This window comes from Gymnogyps californianus, chromosome 12 (genome assembly GCF_018139145.2).
Source record: "Gymnogyps californianus isolate 813 chromosome 12, ASM1813914v2, whole genome shotgun sequence".
NCBI lineage: Eukaryota > Metazoa > Chordata > Aves > Accipitriformes > Cathartidae > Gymnogyps > Gymnogyps californianus.
The window spans coordinates 6,689,306-6,709,559 of record NC_059482.1 but is presented as its reverse complement, the minus strand read 5'-3'; the positions used below and the strand labels follow the sequence as shown (position 1 = coordinate 6,709,559).

General features: G+C 40.9%; 1 protein-coding gene across 1 annotated transcript in view; it reads left to right on the top strand.

Annotated features, from left to right (window-relative positions):
• Window positions 1–16,955, top strand: part of WWOX (WW domain containing oxidoreductase) — a 534,927-nt gene extending 517,972 nt beyond the window's left edge. Inside the window, exon 9 of the mRNA XM_050904127.1 lies at window positions 15,868–16,955. Coding sequence (XP_050760084.1) covers window positions 15,868–16,056 — 189 coding nt within the window. The 3' untranslated portion in view covers window positions 16,057–16,955. The remainder of the gene's footprint in view (window positions 1–15,867) is intronic.
• Window positions 16,956–20,254: the final 3,299 nt, after the last annotated feature.

The following is a 20,254-nucleotide window of genomic DNA, read 5'->3' as shown; positions in this document are numbered from 1 at the left end:
ACACCGAGCTGAGCAGCGGGGTGCTCGGGGCTCCCGTTTCTCAGCTTCCTCTTCCCTTGCATTACAATTTTTGTGGCTAGATTGAGTGAGATCTTCAAGAAAAGGAAGATAATGGTTCTCGCAGATTAGCCTGTCTTTTGCCAAAAGAGTTTAAGAGGTGCATGTTTTAGTATAACAGTATTGGCATCATTAGTACTGCAGCACAGAATGCTATCCAAGGAGCCTAGCTGAGGCTGGAAAGAGGTGCTGCAGACAAATGAAGAAGGCAGCATAAACCCTCTAATCCTTCCAGGGATAAAGCATTGAGGGAGTTGCATAGAGCTAATCAGGGACACGTAAATTATCAGCATAACAGATGTAAGAAAGAGCATTACACAGAGAAGAAAATAGAGTTCAGCTGAATATAGGTCTGCCCAGATGTGCAAACATACACCTAAGCTGATAGAAAGAGGAGCAAGGAGTGAGCAGTCTTCAGCAAAATTTAGGATGCCCCAGTAATGTCGTTCCTCACCTTACCTCCACTATGGAACTTGTATCTGACTTTCTTTGCTCCCTTTATTCTGCTATTGATTAACCTGGGTAGGAATGTTCTCTTTTTACATTCCTTTTTTCTTTGTTACTTGGTTTGTTGTTGCAGTTTCTTCATTGTGTGGTTGTCTTAGAAGAGCAAAGGAAATTTGACGTGGCAACTGAAAGCACAGAGATGCAAAGGTGCTTCGTAGTCTAATGAGGTCAAGAAGTATCGTTAGCTCAATGCACAAAACTCTGTTACTGAATGTGAATATGATTTGTATGTGAGGATCTGTGTGAGCAATACAAAACAATTGCATGAAAGGCAGCTGTAGGAGCTGTATGCTCAGATAGTTTATTAGTGTTCACTTGATATTTTAAGTGAGCAATTTATATATATGTATGTAAATATACACATACACACTTCTATATTTGAATTTCAGTGTTTGGTAGCATTAGAGAAAGATAACCTGCCGCTGGGCAATATCAGTTACTGCATCTGTAGAATTACTGTTGGACATGTACTGATTTCCTAATAATAATCAAAGTGATCATTCAACCTACATTTAGCATGCCTGGATTTAAAATGCAAAATGGCAACATACTTCATGCAAATGTCAACTCTGCCTATGTTCTAGGGTGCATGTCCACAGGAGGAAACAATAAGTTTATTCTTCTCCCCAATTAGACTTTTGTGAAAGGCTCAGTTATGTCTCCAACTATCACATTGAACACGCACTAAAGCGGCACATTAATGTGCCTTTTAATGCTTCTTAGGAGTAGATCAAAAGAAATGTCAGGTGCACTTTACATTCCTCCCGTGATGTGTCTGAGGCTGTTAGAGCGTCACCTCTGCGAGGGCCGTTGTTCCCAGCCTGCTGCGCTTGGGCTGTGGGTGCTCCTCCGGGCCGCCTGCCTCCTGAAATGCTCAGGGGTTTACCACGGCACCGCTACCCCTTGTGTCTCAGCTCCACAGTTTGCTGAAGCCAGTAGAGTTGTGCTGCTGTCACCGAGAGCAGGTTTTGGCCTTTGCTCTTTGGTGGGAGAAAAGAGGTGTTGAAATCAATCCTGGAGAAAATGACTTAAAACTCGACATGCTGGAAAATGGAACTTAATTAATGGGAGCAAACTTGCAAACCTCCACTGCAAACTGTTATTATTTTCTTTGCTTGCTTGAGGGAATACGTCAAAGCAGTGTTTACCTTTTCTTAATACAAGCTTGGCTGTTCTACCCATCATTTATTTTTACATGATTAGCAGGTGGACTTGTGGCTCTGTCACTCTAAACACAGGATGCTTAAAATGTGCAAGAGGCAACTTTCCTTAACAAGGACACCATCGTCATTTCACTGGTCCTGCATTGCTTGGCTCCATAACGGTGTGGTGACTGATGTGGCGCATCGCTAGCTCGTGGCTATACCCACCTATACCAGACACTGTGAAAATAGAGTTGAGCCTCTGAGGTTTGCAAAGCTGAGCGAGTATAACATTAAAATGGAAGATGTACAGCAAAGAAAAGGTACTCGGTTTCAGGTATAGGATCAAAACTGCAAAGCAAGAGACAAGGCTAAGGAAGGTATGTAAGAAGGAAAGGAGAAGCAAACGTATAGGGGGAAAGAGGAAGCAAGGAAAGAGAAATGCTGCAGTGTGCAGGACAACGTGGACGAGGACAAGAAGCTGGAATTAATGCAGAAGCCGGGAAGCAGTGAGAAGGGTTCAAGTTTTGTAACAAAGTTCATTTCTATATGTTTTCCTCTTTCAAATGGATGCTTTGAATAAATAGTGCTTTCATTTCCCGTGAGGCAGAGGTGAATAATAAGTACCTCATCTGGGGACGCCGATCTCCCCAACATCAGTCATCTGCTTGCAGCCTTACACTCCGGCAGTGCTTTGGCTGAGCAAATTAGCCTGAAGTGTTGTGCCCTTGGCTGGCAAATCCTTTCAACCCGGTTGAACGGACAAAATGAATACCCAGATTGTTCCTACGTCTGTTATTCTCTCGTGTTTATCTGGCTGAGCTGTCAGTCAGGCCATTATAACTGTGGTGCACACTCAAATGACTTGTCCACTCACAAAAGCAGAGTCTGTTGATGATAAGCTAAACAAAACTGGAGAGCGACTGTTGACAGAGTTGGGGGATCTTGCAAATGTCTCAGGTAAAAGCAGAAATGCAATTTGGGAAGGAACAGAAGGAGCTTTTCTTACGCGTGCGTAGTTTTAAAAGTGTTCGCTGGGATTTGTCGGCAGACGATAAATGGGCATTTATAATGAATTGGGTTCCTCTCTACTTTAAACAAATTAAGCGGCACACAGAAGATTTCTGAAACTTGAATGTAAGGGTATATTGCTCTTACTAGAATTAATTAGCCTGAAAAGACGTAATTTACTCACACAGGCTTTGCCAGGACAGAGTGTAGCTGCGGTGCGCCATGTGCCATCCTTTCCCTGGCGCTGGAAGGAGGAGTGGCGAGCACCCACAGTGCATCAGATGGGCAGTGTGGGGCTTGCTGGCGAGAGCGGCCAAACCTTCCCTCAGGGCTCCGGACGCAGTTAACCCTGGGGTTTAGTTACCCGGCTTTGGGTTTGCAGGTCCTGTGGGTTTGAATGTGTCGGGTGCTTGCTCCTGCCCAGACAGGGAGGATGTTTGCATGAGGGGGGGTCATCAGTTTTACTCATAAAAGGAATTGGGCTTCTTAAATATCCAGCAAAGCAGTGAATGACACAGGTGAAGTGCTGTATGAAGATTCATTTCCTGACTTTTAATTTTTCCACTAGGACCCTGAGTTAGAAGTAGGACTCGGAGCCACTGCTGAAACTAAGTTGATTGCATGACATTAAATAACGCAGTGCCTATCTGCTGAATGTGAATATAGCCAAAGCCTTCTTGGTCCTTTAGCCTTATGTTTTTGATCATAATTAACAAGCTTAAAGTTTACAGATTGTGAACGTGAACGCAGTCTCAGATGTTTGAACAGTGCTGAGCCGTGTAACAGAAAGTGTCTACTCCAGCTCCTTCCCAGGCAGAGAAACTCATTCAGTGCTGGATTGTCAGAAGACTTTTCTCCACCATCCCAGCATCCTACTTTCTGCAGTGGAAAGGGAAAAGACGAGACTGAGTAAGGCTGCAATGGTTTAAATCCTCATAAGTGTCATGAAGAAGCAGAGGGAAGCTTAAGTAAAGAGGGTCCTATGTCTTGCTGAGAGTTTGTTACGACGCACAGTTACTGAGGGAGATGCCACTGAGAGCATGGCACAGCACGGCAACATCTCTTTTATCAGCAGCTGGTGCCTTCAAAATCCCAACCCCAGTAGCCTTGTTGGCTGTGATGATAACTGTAACGGATGGTACAGCTATTTTTCATCAAATGCTTGTTAGTCAATTTATTAGATTCCTAATATACTAATGCACTCATTTGGCAGACACATCAGCAAACGAGACTTGCAGTGGAGTGTACTCATTCAAAGTCACGGTAACTCGCAGGTTGCTGATTTCTCATCAGCACTCAGAAGATAATTTGCAAATGTGCCATTTATCATTATGCGCTTTGTAGAAGCAGATCTCATGAATGGGATAAACAGATAAGAGTCTAATAATGAACATTTCCTTCCCAAACACCATTACCAGCTTCTAGAGTATTATGGTTTATACACATTGCACATACTGCACCTATATGTGCATCTGAGTTTGCATGTGCTAGTAAAGTAGCTGGGGACACAGTTTTTTAAGGATAGCTAATGCACTTATTGATCTCTCTGCTGAGGGACACAGAGTTGGAGTAGGTTAGACGTTGTCTACTGAAAGACATAAGACTTTTATTTGTAGTAGTTTAAGAAGCGATGGGCATGTGTGGACTTTTTCACCGTGAAAAGCCACCACTAACCTTCCAGCTTTCCTTTTCTCCCTGGAAATATAAGCATCTGTGAAAAGCCACTGGTAAAGCCAACAAAAGGATTATTCAGAGGCTGGATGGTAAGGATTATATGGCAGAGGTTGCTGAAGGAGCGCTTTTCTTCCACACCAAAGACAACACACTGTATGGATGCTCTGACCTGTACTGCTGTTTGCCACTGCATTTGACTTTGCATCGATGACTGCTTTTTATTCGCTTGTTCACTTTTTACTGGGAAGAAGTCTAAAGTAACAGTAGCCAGGCGATCAGTCTGCAAATGTGATTCCCATCTCCTCTTGTGACATTCAGGGTGGAAGCCCTGCATACAAATTGTTGCTACTTATTTTTGCTTCTGCAGATGTGATTTTATTAAATGAAAGGTGTAACAAGAAGCCTAGCATAGGAAGGAGCCCTTTTGCCAAATGGCTCTATGTGTTTAGCTCTGCGACTGCTCTCTAGCAGAGCCGGGAAACCATGCAAAGATATTGATAATTGATTCCGTTTTATATAAGTTAAAAACTAGCTTTTCCCTCCTAGTGTGAAGGTAATGGGTTTTGTCTGTAGAAAGATAATAATCCTATGAACCATTTCTATGCCCTCTATTAAAGAATAGTACAGCTTGCACTTGAACATAATGCCCATGTCAGCTCAGCTTTTTAAACATTCATCTTAAAAGAGTCTTCAAGGACTGGAAAGAGATCTTCCCCAGGCACCAAGCTAAGTTTGAGGAACTTAAAAAGTCACGAAGATCCTGTCAATTAATGTGTTTATTCTTATACATCTACTCTGGAAAAAGCATCTTCAGACATGAAAGCTGTTTTCTTTCGATTAAAAAGTTGCCATTGCATTTAGTTTCCATAGATAATGCAGAGGGTTTTTTTTTTTTTTCCCTTACCGTATTGGGAGATAAATGCATCTCTTTTTTCTTCTTACTGTTTTCCTCATAGGAATCTTCATTTATTACATGAACAAAAAAAGAAGGAAGAAGAGAGCTAAACTGAAACCTTGCCTCCAAATTTGTATGCAGGAGGTGACTTGATTTATAAGCTTAGGTAATTTCATTTTTGTTCACACTCCTTCAATTGAAAGGCTCCCAACAACAGTGTTACAGCACTGAAGGGAAGAGATGGGGAAATTTATCAAGCTATTTATCAAATTATTTTCACAGTCTGTCAAAGTCATAAGCATTCTAGAAAAGAAACACAAAGAGTATGTTCAAGCAGAGGAGCATGTCTGAGTGAGCAGCCGGACTGCAGCACAGCCAACAAGCAAAGACGCGGCCAAAGATGTGGGGAGTCGTCTTGGCTGCAACGGCATCTGCCCTCAAACCCAGTCCTGGCACTAGTGGTATTAGATCCTTACTTGATGGATTATGGGCTGAGAAAATGAAACAGAAATCATCATTAAACAGAAGGAGAGGTCAGAGCAAAGGGGATAGACTTTCCCCCTCTCCGAGTCTCTGTTGAGGTTTACAAATGGGGATGGTATTGAATCTAAATGGTGCACATCCTCGGTTGGGGAGTGAATCGCATCCTGAGATGGGACTCCACGCTTTGGAGAAAACAGCCTTGGAGTATGCACCCTTGGTGGCAGGTCTTGGGAGACAATGTTGGCAAAGCAGGGAAAAAAATAAACAAAAAAGCAACTGAGATTGAAGGAACCAGTCTAGTAAGAAATCTTTAATTTCTAATGAGCTTTAAAGGATTTGAGAGAGTTGATTTTTTTTTAACAAACCAGTTCAAGTACATGCCTTCAGATTATAAAAGTACCTGAAATCGCCTAGAATATCAGCATGCATAGCTTGTTAGTATTTACATATATTTACATAGGAAAACAAGAGAAAGATCTACAGTTATTTACAGTCTACACAGGAGAAGAGAAAGGCAGCATAATTGTATTTCCTAAAATACAGTAGTTGAATAGTCAGCACATGCATATTAAGATATATTTGCATGATAGAACGCAAATGTTTTAAGACATACCTTTTTAACTCCCTATGCTAAGGTATAGCATAATAAAGGTAATTTTTTTTTTTGTGTTTTGTTTCTAGTCTATTTGCATCAAGTGCTTTAAAATGTTCACTAACACAGCGGCAGCATTATTTACCCTGGCAATTAAAGCAACAGTACACACGATAATTTCCTACTAACTAGCAACAAGCTGCTGGTGAATGAAATAACTATTGTTTCTCATTATCCATCGACCAACATACGGGGATCTCTCCTTGTAAAGGCAGTGCCTAAGCTATCACCATTAATTATAGAAGTAATATAAATGAGACTCTACAGTATGTACTAAATGAAATATTAACAAGGCCAGTGTCTTTGAGCCTGAAAGATGCACTAACAGGGCACACTTTACAGCAGGCTATCTATGAAAATCACACATACATAATACAGGAGTGCCTGGCTTACAGCTCTAAGCCTAGACTTTAGAGGCCTGTTTGCTAGATCTGTATTATTGCAAAATACATTCCCTTAATTAGTTTCTGGAAGACGGAGTTAGTAGTTAATTTCTTACCATGATATGTTCCCATCATAACACCCTGTGGTTTTTCAATGCATTGTATTACTGAAATGTGTGTGTCTGTGTGTTTATGTGCATATGTGTGTGTGTATCAACAGATGAAAAACAGTCTTTATCTTTAAAACCTAAACAAACAGCTTGTTAAATATCTGTCCCAAAAGGTCACTTGCTTAAAGAGCATTGTATTGTGTGGGGTTTTTTTTCCACTCATATCTAAAATGAAAGTCAGTCTAAAAAATTATCTGTGCAATGAAGGAGGAAGCCAAATGACAGTATTGTGATGACATTCTTTGCAATACTGCATATGAAAAAGTCTAAATTTTGACTAGTAATAGTATTAAAAAGCTATGTAAATATATACAGCATATACAGTACCGTATGTATACATACATTTCTATAAAGTATATATATAATTAAAGTTAGGTACAGCAAAAACGTAAAACATTTCAAGTCAGCGTAAGTTAATAACAGAATTGATTTCAACGAATTCTCATCTGCGTATGCCCCAACACCAGCCAGCCCTATTCTGATGATTTAGTTGCAGCAGCATATCTAATCTGTCTTTTTGGCAGGATATGTTTATTGTCAACAACCTGTTTGCTCAACTCTTCCAATTACACTTGCCCGGAAGAATCTGCCTTCAGCTGGCAGGTTATGTGTTTCAGGAGGATTTCCAATATCCTCCATAGGATTTCCATTTTTGACGGTGGCCAACAAGTCGTGATAGGATTCAAGTTTATATAAATGTACATTGCAAAATCTCAGAAAGTGAGTGGCAGAGATTTTCAGGTAAGATCAGATGCCAATAGTGCTGCTGTGATGCCCAAGGACTGTCTTTTACATGCGCTTTGCTTCTTACTCCACTGGCCAGTGTTGGCACATAGGGCAGGGGGCAAGCAACAGACAGCAACGTAATGTGGTCAACCTGACCGCACCCTTACCCCATTACACTCTGAAATGAAGATCGATAATTTTCCTCAGGGCTTTTTCCCAAATCCAGAAATGAGCAGGAGCATGCAATATTGCACCACTGCTCTGTGCTAGCGTGCGAGAAGAAGAGAGAAGCAATACTGGATCATAGCAATTTGCATGCAGTGTTCAAAACTGCCACTTCAGTGGAGCAATGATGTCTTAAAAGTGTAAATCAGGTGTGAATGGGAGTTCAGTGGGCAGGAGAAGAAGATGCAGAAGTGATCTGCGTGGAAATGTGATGTGGGCAAAAAGGCCAGGGTGAGCAGCCTGTGGGGCGTGCTGCTGCTCTTGCTGTTGAAATGCTGGTTGGGCAAGGTAAAGCCATATGCTTCATTAAAGTTTTTGAAGCTTAAGGTGGCTCTGTGTCAGGCTTGAAACAATTTTCAGAAGCTGATTGTGGACTTTAATAAGATACTGGGAAAAGGAAGGAATACAGTGCTGCCGGTGGGAACCAGCTGCCTTCCAGGTGCTGTGGTAAGAGCAGTTAGGTTGCACGGACATAGGTGTCTGGTACTGTCTTCAACATTGTATGGTTTTATCTTTGATATCTGTGAGGGGCTGGCAAATACAATACCAGACCAACGGGAAATGTGTGCCCTTCTGAAGTACAGCTGTAGAGCATGCAGGATATCCTAAGGCAGCTCAGATGTCTTAAGAGCCATGTTAGGCAACGAAATCCCAGCCCTGGTATGCCATGATGGCTCTTTCTAGCGTATGCAAAGGGTAGGAGAGATGAACCCATGGATCACCCTTTCAGGGGCTGGTTCCTTCTAAAGCATCCATTTCTGAAGAATTCAATGGTGTTTTGGCTAATAAGAGTTTTACCAAGTTCTCTGTAAGCTGGGCAAAAAGAAACAGGATGAGAGAGGGAAGAGACTGGAATAGGGCCCGGTATAGCAGACAGCTTCACAGGTTAAAGAATTAAGTTTATACAATAGAGAAAAATATGCATGATTTTAAAAGGTAATTACATTTTTGTCAGCTATTTTGCCAACCTTGTTCTACATCTTCTACACATTTTAACAGTGGTTTACAATATAACACTTCATACTTACACAGTGCTTTTCAACAATAAGTGTGAAAGCACTCCATAAATCTGAACTAGTCCTCACAACACCCCTGTGAGGTGGGTAAATAATAGTACTCTCCCCATTTTACAGCTGGGAAAAGTGAGGTACATGGAGTTGAAGTGACTTGTCCAAGTTCACCAGGGAAGTAAAAGTTGAAAGAGGAAACCAACCCAGTTCTCCTGATTTGATGTCCTGTATTGTATTTTTTTTTTCTCCTGTGGAATGATTGCAGACAATCTGTTTGACACTGGATGTTGGAGGTTGGAAGTTTTCAAGCACTATCATTGCCGTAGTTGAGAACATATGGGGTGTTGCATAACACAAACAACATGGTGCATTATCAAAATACATTTATTACAATGGACACATTTTTTTTTTGCAAAGTTAAAACCCAGAATGTAAGTTAAATATAGCTGCATATACTGAATAGTTGAAATAATCACTAGGTCTTAATGCCTCAACAGTTGAAAACAAATCCTCTTTCGTGAACTACTGCAGTTTCCTTACTCAAAGAACATAGCACACTTATCTTCTATAATGTATGTAAAGAACACTGTAGATGTGTAAAGGTCTTAATGACGCTAAGAAAAGTTACAGCTTGAAACCAACTATGCTTTGCAAGTAGAGAAGCTGATGGAGTTTTGAGTCTTTGTAGTTGGGAATTAATTGAAAAAGGAATACATCAGAGGAAAAAAAGCAGACCTTATAGATTTTGGTTTATCCGTTGTATTATCTTCTAAGAGATGCTTTGCTGGTTTAAATGTGGTGATGGGGGAAGGGAAGGTGGTTGAGAATCTCTGGTTTAGATGTGGTTCGGTGAGACCTTTGAAAAGACTGTAATTACAGAGTCAGTTCAGGTCACGTTTTCCTGCTGGCACTAGGGTGGAGATGGGACCTGAAGTCAACTGAGCCTGATTTGTTTCTTAGATCATATTTGGCAGCTCCAAAGTTTTATTTTTTTAGCTGTAGATATGATTTCAGTTTATCATACTCACCCAAAATAGCAAAGGCAGGTCTCAATTTCATATTTCCTTGCTCAAAAAGCAATCAGGGAATCCTATTTTCTTACAGGAGACTAATACATACATATTCTGAGTGTTACTCATAAGATAACTGTGCATCTGGGATTGCTCTGAGTAAGAGGACTGCAGCAGGAATTGAACAGTTCTCCTGTCATCTCACATGCGAGACTGAAACTTGTTCACTGCATTTTACAAAAAGTGACTATCCCTCACAGCTCTGAGTTACTCCGGTAGGAAACAGAGCAAAGTAATGCCTGGCACTGAGAAGTAGCTCCCTCCCTCAGCTACGACTGGCCTCAGCTGTGGCTGATACCCCCAAACAGCTCTTAAAAGACTGCTCCTAAAACCACTTCAGATACTGGGGAATCCTGAAGGTTGAATGAGGACAGGAGGATTTTAGACTTGCTAGTGTTTTCGGAAGAGGTCATTGCACTTTGCGTTATTCACAAAGACTTGAGCTTGATGGGAAAAACTACCAATTCAACTCATCTGCTGAAACATTTTAACATTACAGAGAAAGGAATAAGTATATTTTGAGAAAACTCTGCACGACAATCCCAGCTGGGGGTTGCTAGCAATCCCAAAAGGAAACAAATCCATTCTGAGGGCAGTTTTCTTCCAGGAGGTAAGCCAAAGCTTGGCTGCTGAGCTGCAAGCCGGAGCAGTGGCTGCCCAGCCCGCTGCGGGCAGCCTGTGCCCAGCACAGCCGGATGGGCGCACACCCCAGCAGCCGGGCAGCACGTCCCTGCGACCGCTCGCCCTGAATATCAACATCAGCTTGCAGCAAGCAACGGAGCAGATCCTCAGCAACTGCAAATCTGTGGAGCCTCAGAGAAGGCAACGGACCTGTGCTGATTTACACCAGATGAAGATGAGGCTCAAGGAATATAAAATTGCAACCGTAACTTTAGGGTTTTGTTTGGACGATTTGGAACTGAAATGGGCTCCATATCATTTTGTTTGTTATTCCAACGAGATTTTATATTTCACATCAAATCAGGAAATGACCTTTGCTGAAGCTACCTGGTGGAGAGTTTTTCCATCTCTAGCAGAACGGATTTGAACTCTTCAGGGTGCTCTTCAGAGGCACAAAGAAGGTATGGGAGACCCCATTGGTTTCATGATCTGGAATATGTTCATACTACCTCATCTTCACACTGCTTACCTCATCTTCACACTGCTGTGTAGTGAGTTATTCTGCTATAAATGGTATGTTCACAGTGCCGTTGTGTGGATCTGATATTTTTGTGTTAGGGAAGTGTTGGCTTTGTCTAATAGTCCTGAGATGAATAACAGGAACAGCCTGAAGAGTTTTAAGGAAGCCCTTGCCTTTTTATTTCACTTGAGCTGCTTGCTTTGAATCTGGCCCTTGTCACAAATACTTGCCTCTCATATCATTTTGAATTCACCTCTTTCCACTGGCCATCTTTTAAAAGGCACTGTGCTAAACTTAACCTCAGGCTACCGAGATAACTGGCCTTTATCCTTAATTTTTCATAAGAAAATAAAAACCTCCTTTTCAAAGAAGCTGATCGTATCTCACTGGCAGGCAATGTTTAGTGCTATCTGTGTGCCCTTAACAGAGTTTAGAGTGGATCTTATTCATGTGTAGTTGATAAATCTACAGATAAGTTATGGCTTTGTTTCTATTATTTATATGCTTGGTATGCAAACTTGCTTCAGAATAGGAATCTAATTTTAGAAAATAAACATGCATTTGAAAGTAGACAAATCTGAAAACTAAACATTAACTGTGTAATATGTTTTCTTATCAGGAACATAAATGGTATCTTAGAATACTAACGGATGCATTACATATATTAATGAGGGTTTTACCGTATACTGTATCTCAAGAACCCCTTTTCTTTTACTGTTAAGGTATTCAATATTAATTTGTATTCAGTGCCATCAGTTACGAATTGACAGCTAGCAGTTATGAAATAAATGCCTATGAACTAGTAGCTACTTAGTATTTTCATCTCAACAAAGGATTTCGGAAGGATGGATAATTTAGATCTATGAGCTTCAACTATAAATAAACAGCAACTGCTGTATAAATCCCACCCTGCTGCAGTTGAAGATTGTATTACAAAACTGACAAATGATTTGCGGAAGAGAATGATGAACCCTTATTACTAAGACACTCTTCAACTTAATCCAAAACAAGATTCCTGGGTAATTTTACGTATGCTAGAAAGATTGATAGTGTGGTGCTTGCCTAGCAGCTTTCAAATGTTTGACTGGATCGGAAATGGCATTGAGGCATGATTAAAGATTCAGTTGGGCTTCTCACAAATTCTTTATCCTGTGTATTCATCACTGCAACCCACTGCCTTTGTTGCAGGTTAAAGAAGGCTGACCCCCAGCTCTGGTGATTAGCACCCTATACAACTGTCGGACGTATGGAAAAAAAAATGTTTAGGTTGCCCAGCGCTTTTAGCATTGTTTATCAGTTGAAATTGTTGGGAGAGGGGGCGTTAATCACAACAGATCAGGGAGAGTCTGTGACAACTGACAGGCTCATTGTTTAAGACATTTTTTAACGAAGTTGTTAACATTAATTCTTTTATATAGTACTCTAATCTTCTTCAAATTATGTTCTGACATGGCACAAACCGCTTGGCATTGAAAGTCATTCAACAGTGATTAAAGTGCTCTTTTTATCGGTTTAAGAATGTTTCATCTTGTATCAGCAGTATGGAATTGTTTACTAATTAGATTCCCTAACATGCTCTGCTGTCGTATGCTGATGATATGTGAACAGGAAAGCTGATGAGCAAAAAATTAAAACTTGTTATTAAACTGTCATAAGGCCCAACATATAAAGATGTCATTCAAAAGACTGTGTTCATGAGGGATAAACAATATTTACTGAGAAACTAAGCGGTTTCTCAGCCTGGCTAGGCATGGCTGGCAGTGCAGGCATTTTGCAGTTATCTGCAGCTCTGGCTCTTCCCGGAGGTTTGTGGTATCTGAGTCATAGATGCAAAGGAGGAATTTGTCCCTTCAGGACCTTCCTGTTCAGCATGGCATATACAGGGCTCCTAGGCGTCCCGCTTTGGGCAGGAGGTTGGGCTAGAGACCTCCTGACATCCCTCCCGACCCAAAGTGTGATTTGATTCCTGTGATTCTGTGACACTCGTTCCCCTCTGTCCTTAGGCGAGTCGCTTAGGCAGATCCTCATGTGTCTGAAGGCAGCTAGCTCACATTCACCAAAGGAAATTAGATGCTTGAATGGCTTTGAGAACCTGGGATTTACCTTCTGTTTCGTAATTTTGCCATCTGAAGGAAGCTCCTAGGCTTGATGAGTTCGTGTTTGTCCATTATTCTGAGATATTAAAGCTTTACCCTCTGTCAACAAAGGGATAAATATGACTGCATTTCTCTTAAGTAATAAGAAAGGTACTTTTCTTTCAATGATAGAACCATTGAACTTTCTTCTTCCAAAACAGCCGACACAATTGAAACATTTAGAAAGAAGTAAAGATATACACAGCCAAAAAGCAAATGGCACATTGCTTACATCCAGTTCTCAGTGAAACACTGGAGGCATCGCAAGATAAAGTGCTTTGGGCTTCCAGCCACATAATCTTTTATCGCTTAAAGTAAATATCCTACGCTCACACAGGGAAAACTATTCTCTTCTTTTGGAGTCTAGGTTGTGTCAATGTTCGAGGTATAAAGCACTGCTGTTATACTGTGGGACGTTTTTCTGCCTGCTGAGAATTTTGTTTAAAAGTCATCAAATTTGACTCATTTGAAAAGATGAATTATTGTTTGGTTTGGATTTTAAACTGCTCTGATAAACTTCCATTTCATGAATTAGCTGAATTCTGTTAGAGCTAGCCTGAGTTTGGCTTGGCTGGACGGATGCTTTTCAGCAATAGCTTAAGGGCTCTCACTCTGCATTGAGCAATTTAGTTTAATTTTACCTTTCTAATAAAAGTCCAGTTGAATTGCTTGCAAAAAACTAATAATACTCTTCAGGGGCTTTGAATCATTCTAAACAGCTGAATATGGCGATCATACCTGCGCTGTGGAGCTTTATAGGATAGTTCAAATGAGCACAGGAATTTTATTGTTCTCTATTAATATTATTTTTAGTAGAACTCTCTTCCATTTCTCCTACCGCCTTTAAGATACTTTCTCTTTTTTAAAAAAGATATTGGTTTAATAAGAGGATGACTATGTATTATACTAACTTTAAAAATATTTTGGTCTGTTGATAAATATATGCCTTTCAAAATACTTAATACAGACAGTTTTGCTTTACCTTGTGGTGGGAGATCATTTCTAAGCTGTGGAGTCATTATCAGATTAATCCCATCTTCTGAGAAAAATGCATGTCTTGCAAACAAATATGCCTTTCTTTGCTGTTACATAATTGAGATGCCTCAATTAAGGAGAATTGGGGCTTTTTAGACTGCTTGCTGCCCTTGAAGGATGAGAATGCAAAGTAGAGGTCTTCTGCAGGTTGACCCCCTAACAGCACCCTGAGTTTCCTTGGTTGTGACAATGAAAGGCCAGAAAAAAAGGACGGAGGAAAATCACAAGAGATTGAAGCCTATTCTCTTTCCCCATTAAATTATCCTAATGTGGCAACATCTAATTTCTCTTCATTTATTTTTTCAATCATACTTGGCAGCCTCTTTATTCTGATTCCTATCAGCTCATAATTAGTTACCACAGAAAGGACTAAGATGTACATAAATAATCATAAGATGCCAGATAAACTGTATTGGCTTTAAATTAGTGTTGTGTCTTTCTGTGCACTCTCACCTATTATTTTTAATTATAGTTTACAAACCAAACTAGCTTCTTGCCCTTTTTACAGCTATTCTGGCACTGCGCTTTTAATCTGTGCCAGGGAGTAGCCCATCGCCGGTGCCAGGGTGCTTGTCCCAACCCTGTGGCCTCGGTCTCCAGGTTTCTGTTAGAGAAATTCAGAGAAACCCATTCTTCCTGTTTGAACATAAGTTCACTTGGTATTTAAAAGAAAAAGAAAGGAAGAAAAAGAAAAAACCCTCCTGATCTACAAAAGCCTCTAATCTACACGCTCCATTTCTTAAAGCATTATAAGACATGAGAAATGGTTGTTACAGAACAAAAAAACCCACTGGAAAGCCTTGCGTCTCTGCAAAATCAGAACCTCTCTCTGCCTGCAGCAGATAAACATTCTTACAAGGCAGCGGTGACAACTGCCACAGTGAAACTGTTGATCAAAGATATATGGGCAGGTTTGGCACCAATCCCGATTGCACTTTACATGATGGTTCTTAATTGGAGTGCCCAGGTTAATTTTGTACAAGAGGTTTAAAAAACCCAAACAAACAAAATACCTATATCAGCCTGCATTGCTGGTCAGGCTTAGGAAGCGGGGGTGCCCAAGGTGTATGGTGAGTGCTTTCTGTGTTGCAGAGGGAAACCAGGAAGCTTTGAGGCGCTGCTTTGAAATCCGGCTCAACTGTTCTGGTTTCAAACACCGCCTGGGCAGAGCCTGCCCCTCTGCGTCAGGCCAGACGCTCCCTGCTGCCGATCCAGGTTTTTATTGAAAAGGGGCAAAAGACCCGAAACCAGGGCTGTGGTTCAGGATTGCCTTTTTCTTTTCTTTTGCTCTATAGAGGAAAGAAAAAGAAAAAATGTCCTCGCTAAGGTGTTCTGCAAATAAGTGGCCGGCAGGCAGGCAGGCAGCACCTTCAGCAGGGTTTCAGCCTTGTCACCGGGCGGGTTACCCTGTCAGCCGCGATGCTTTTCACCGATGCTTTCATAAGACTCAGCTTCAAAGGACTGCAGTCAAAATTACAATGATAAAAAATCTGTATATATATTTATATAGGGTTTTTCTCTCTTTTTTTTTTTTTTTTTTTTAAATTCCAGCAACAAGGAGCTGCCACAACTGTCTACTGTGCCACGGCTGCGGAGCTGGAGGGCCTGGGAGGGATGTACTTCAACAACTGCTGCCGCTGCCTGCCGTCGCAGGAGGCGCAGGGCGAAGCGACGGCCACGGCCCTGTGGGAGCTGAGCGAGAGGCTGATCCAAGAACGAATTGGCAGGCAGTCCAAATAACAGGGAGCTCCTGGAAGGATCAAAACACACGAGTGTGTGCACACTGAAAACTGCCAACACTGGAACCTGTCCAATCTTATCATCTAGAGGGTTTCCATATACCTCAGATACAGATTAACCAGTGTTAAATGAAATAATAGCAGTCACAACATAGTGAAAAATGTTAAGTACTAATGGGAAATGGGGAATACTGCGGGTTAAAGGGACAATGCGGCTTCCTGGGGCTTAGTTAGTCTTGGTTCTCTTTCTTTTGATTATAGCCTGTTCAAAGTGTAACCCAAGGAGGCATCTTTTGTCTTATTTTAGAAAAGCAATGCTGCAGATATTTTCTGTTGTTTTGATTAATGGGTAGGTATGTAGCCCAATACGGGATTTCCTCTTTATTTTGATAATTACTGTCTGTTAGGCTTTAGGTATGGATTGGGAGGTGGTAGTTGTGTTGATTCTTTTTCCCTACAAGGATTTTATTGGGTGTGGCAAATAAAAAGATTATTAAGGAAAGAAATCTTTCCTGCCCTTGACTGCTGGCTGCAAATACATCTGCGCTGTCTAGAAAAAGAAGGTGCAAGAAGACATCTGAACAGAAATGGTAAAGTCACAGCTAATTAAATATTTCTGGTTTTTTCTTAAAAGATTATAATAAAAGATACGTTGTAAACCATTCCTTAAATACCATCAAGTTAGCAAAGATGATGTTGTCTCCTTAAGAACACACAGAGCGTAATCAGGGGTTTAAATGGTATTTCCATCCATTTCTCAGTTCACAGTTTTAAGGAGTTTTTTTTCTTTGAAAGTTCACAGTTTCTCAGTTCTCCTGATACTGTATCCCATTCCAAATCTCTCTTTTTTTCCTTTCGATTTAAATTCAATAAAACAACATGCTTGCTTGAATACTGTCACCTGAAGAGAGTTTGTCTCATTTCTGTAAATGTCTTAGTTCCATTTTTTTTTTTTAGAAAAGAAAAATTGAGGAAAAATAAAGAGCTTCTTGTTGATGCCAAGAAAACGCTGTTTTTTTCTTGTTTCTTTCTGAGTTCATTTTTTGTATTTTGTGCTTTGTAGCTGTCTTCACGCCAGAAGGTTGTCCTAAGCCATCCCCAGTCCAGCATCACATTTTCTGTAGACAGAATATAAACAAATAAATAGAAGGACACATTGTTAATAGAAGCTTATTTGATCCCCTTATTATTTATGATTTATTGCTAACAGTCTGCCTTCCATGATTTTTCTTGTCTGCAATCATAATGCATTTGATTAGTTGTTGAATAGGTGTTAAAGTCAAGGCACTCATTCACCTGGAAGAAGTAGCCATAGCATCCTCCCATCAAAAAACCCACCACACTTATGTAAGGAATTATGATATTGCAGTGTAACAGCTATACCTTTCAGTCATATATTACAATTTGGTTTGACTCTTTATGAGTTTGTTGCTAATTATAGTTTCGTGCAAGCTCTTGTCAGGTAGGTGGCATTCAGTCTCCTCTGTGCATAAGGGTTGAAATATCTGTAAGTAAAGTCTCAATCTGTGAAATTAAATTTCTTCTGAGTGGACAGGGGGAACCTGGGAGCCACTGCCCTCAGATCTAGGATGAATTAGCTGACCTGGCTTTATACAGAGAAAATGAGGGCTTTTTCTTTTCCCCAAAGCCCTTGGCTTCCTTCAAGCTTCTGCCCGAGTGCAGCCTCAGCTGCTCCCTACTTGGCCACTTCCTTACCTGATGCCACAGTCTTTCCTAAAGCAGCAGTAAAGGATATATGGCCTTGCTTATACCTGCTGCGCCACCTGTAGCAACAACCTTCAGTAAATAAGCAATCCTGCCCGCGTGTCTTCCTCTACTATCTGCAGCAAGCCCCTTCCCCAAGGCCAGCACATCCTAATGAGCTTGCTCCTGCACTGAAACATTTGGTGGAATAAAGAAATAAAAGGGGCTATTCTAGAAAGAACAACACCTCTTTTCAGCCTTTTTGGAAAAAAAAAAAAAGAAAAAAACCTCTTGTCTCCTAGAAGTTTTGTCCAGCCTGTGCTGCACGGACCAGATGCTGGAATAGTGTAATGTCTGAAAACTAGTGGCGTGGGTCAAAGTGGTTGCAAGTTGAGGCGATGGTTACAGTCAAATTCCTTGTATTGTCTGGAGTTTATCTGGGGAGAAAAACTGATTAACTTCTGTCACCTGTGCAATAGCTTTCACAAATGCATTATTTTTCCTTTTCACAGCCAAACAGAATTACTCTCATATAATAATACAGCCAGTCTATGACAGCAGAGCTTTGCATCAGAGCTTGGCATTGCTGGGTTAAGAAGAGGCAGTAATTAAGCAATGCTGGGAGCTCTGCACTCCCCTGAAGGCCTGGGCCTTATGCTCCATTTAGGCAAACATTAATAACCGATAATGAACACCCTGTCATTCCTTATTGCTGAAATATTGCATGCTTTTATGAGAATTCAGTACTTAAAGAGATTGCCTGCCTTCCTTCAAAGAATATCTGGGAGGTGTTTTTCCTCCATACCTGGTTCACTATTTCAGTGTTACGAGGTAAAAGCATTTTTAATGTTAGCATAGTTTTGCATTAGTATGAAGTAAACTACCCCCTAACTTCATTGAGTTGGTCGGGTTCCTCTGGTTCCTATTTCTGGTTAATAAATATTTATTGACACTACTGTATTATCCTGTCTTGAATTTCACTGTCACAATTTTCTCCAACTCAGACAAAATGACTTGCTCTCTCTTTCTTTCTTTCTTACTTTTTCTTTCTCTCTTTCTCCTTCTTTCATTCTCTTTTTCTCTCTCCTCTTTCTTTCTCTCAATTTTTCCTCTCCCTCTCTCTGTCCTCCTCTTTGTCTCTCTCTCCTGTGTTGAGATAGCCAGCATAAAAAAGCTTTTTTTTTTTTTCCATTTTCATTCCAAATAAAAAAATGGCACAAAGCTGCAGAGCATTTGCTTCTATTAGAAACACTGGTGAAAATAATTTTTCTTGCACTCTCAGCTTGGTTTCGGCATGGGAGGGATGTGCAGGGGACATTAAAAAGGAAAAGCAATTGAAAAGAAACAGACTCCAAACCCTCCATTTTAATATCCTAGATGTGCCTAAGTCATTGGCTTTCAAATATATTTTGGTGTAAAATCTGGCACATTTACAGCTGGTCAGATTTATTTGTTTGACTGGCTTACATTTTTCTGGTTGATTTACCTGAGGCAGTGTCTGTGTGAATTACTCCACAATGCATTGACTCCAGTGTTCATTAAAGGTAGTTAAGTGATCCTGTGTCTAATATTAAAGCAAACCCCATTAACCTTAACTAGTATCATATCAGCAAAACAAAAAGAACTGAATAAAGCAAAATAGATCAGGTATTTATAGTTCTTGGAAAAGATCCAGCAAACTTACATCAAGCTCCTAATAGTCCTTGTAAGCACTTGCTAGTTATCCCCATAAAAAAGGAGGAGGCTGGGTAAGGACTGTGTCTCTGATGCACCGCTCAAGCCCCACAGGACTTTCTGAAGGGGAGGTGTTGGAAGGCAATGCCGCAGAGCATTTCCCACCCACATGCTGAAGGGCGTTGCTTGACCCTTTCCCTTCTGCTTCCCTTCCAAAGTCAACATTTCCCATTTTAATGGTGATTTTTTGCCCCTATATGGGTGCCCTGGATCTGCAAGTCCAGGTAGGTGAGCGAGCAAACTCCCTTGCTGGGAACGAAGAGCCACCAGAAGCTCTTAGGGGAATGGAGGTGCCATTTCAATCAGTGACAGCTTCCGCTGCTGTCCGTGCAGCAGATGTTGCCCATGGTCTGCCCAGAAAGTAACTGACTGCTGAGACCTCTACTCGCAAAATCAGATAGAGGTGAACCAGCAGAAACCCATGCCAAGTCTTGGCTTCCCCACCCCGCTTTTTCTTTTGACATCTGGAAGACAAATTTCAGATATTCTCAGACCAGGTAGGGATTTTTATTAGAGAAAGTCTTTCCAGCAACACTGCAATAATTTGACTTATATCAAGGTTGAATAACTCCTTGTCAGGTGTTAAGCTCATGACCTTTCAAGCCAAACACACTTATACTAACCAGTTTACCATTGGAATGATCAATATTTTGTAAGTGAGAAAGTCTAGACAGATCTTATTTTGTCCTTTGGTATCACTTGTGGCTTTGGAATTGATCATTATATGTGGCTGGGGAAAAATTGCCTATACATTTCATGCT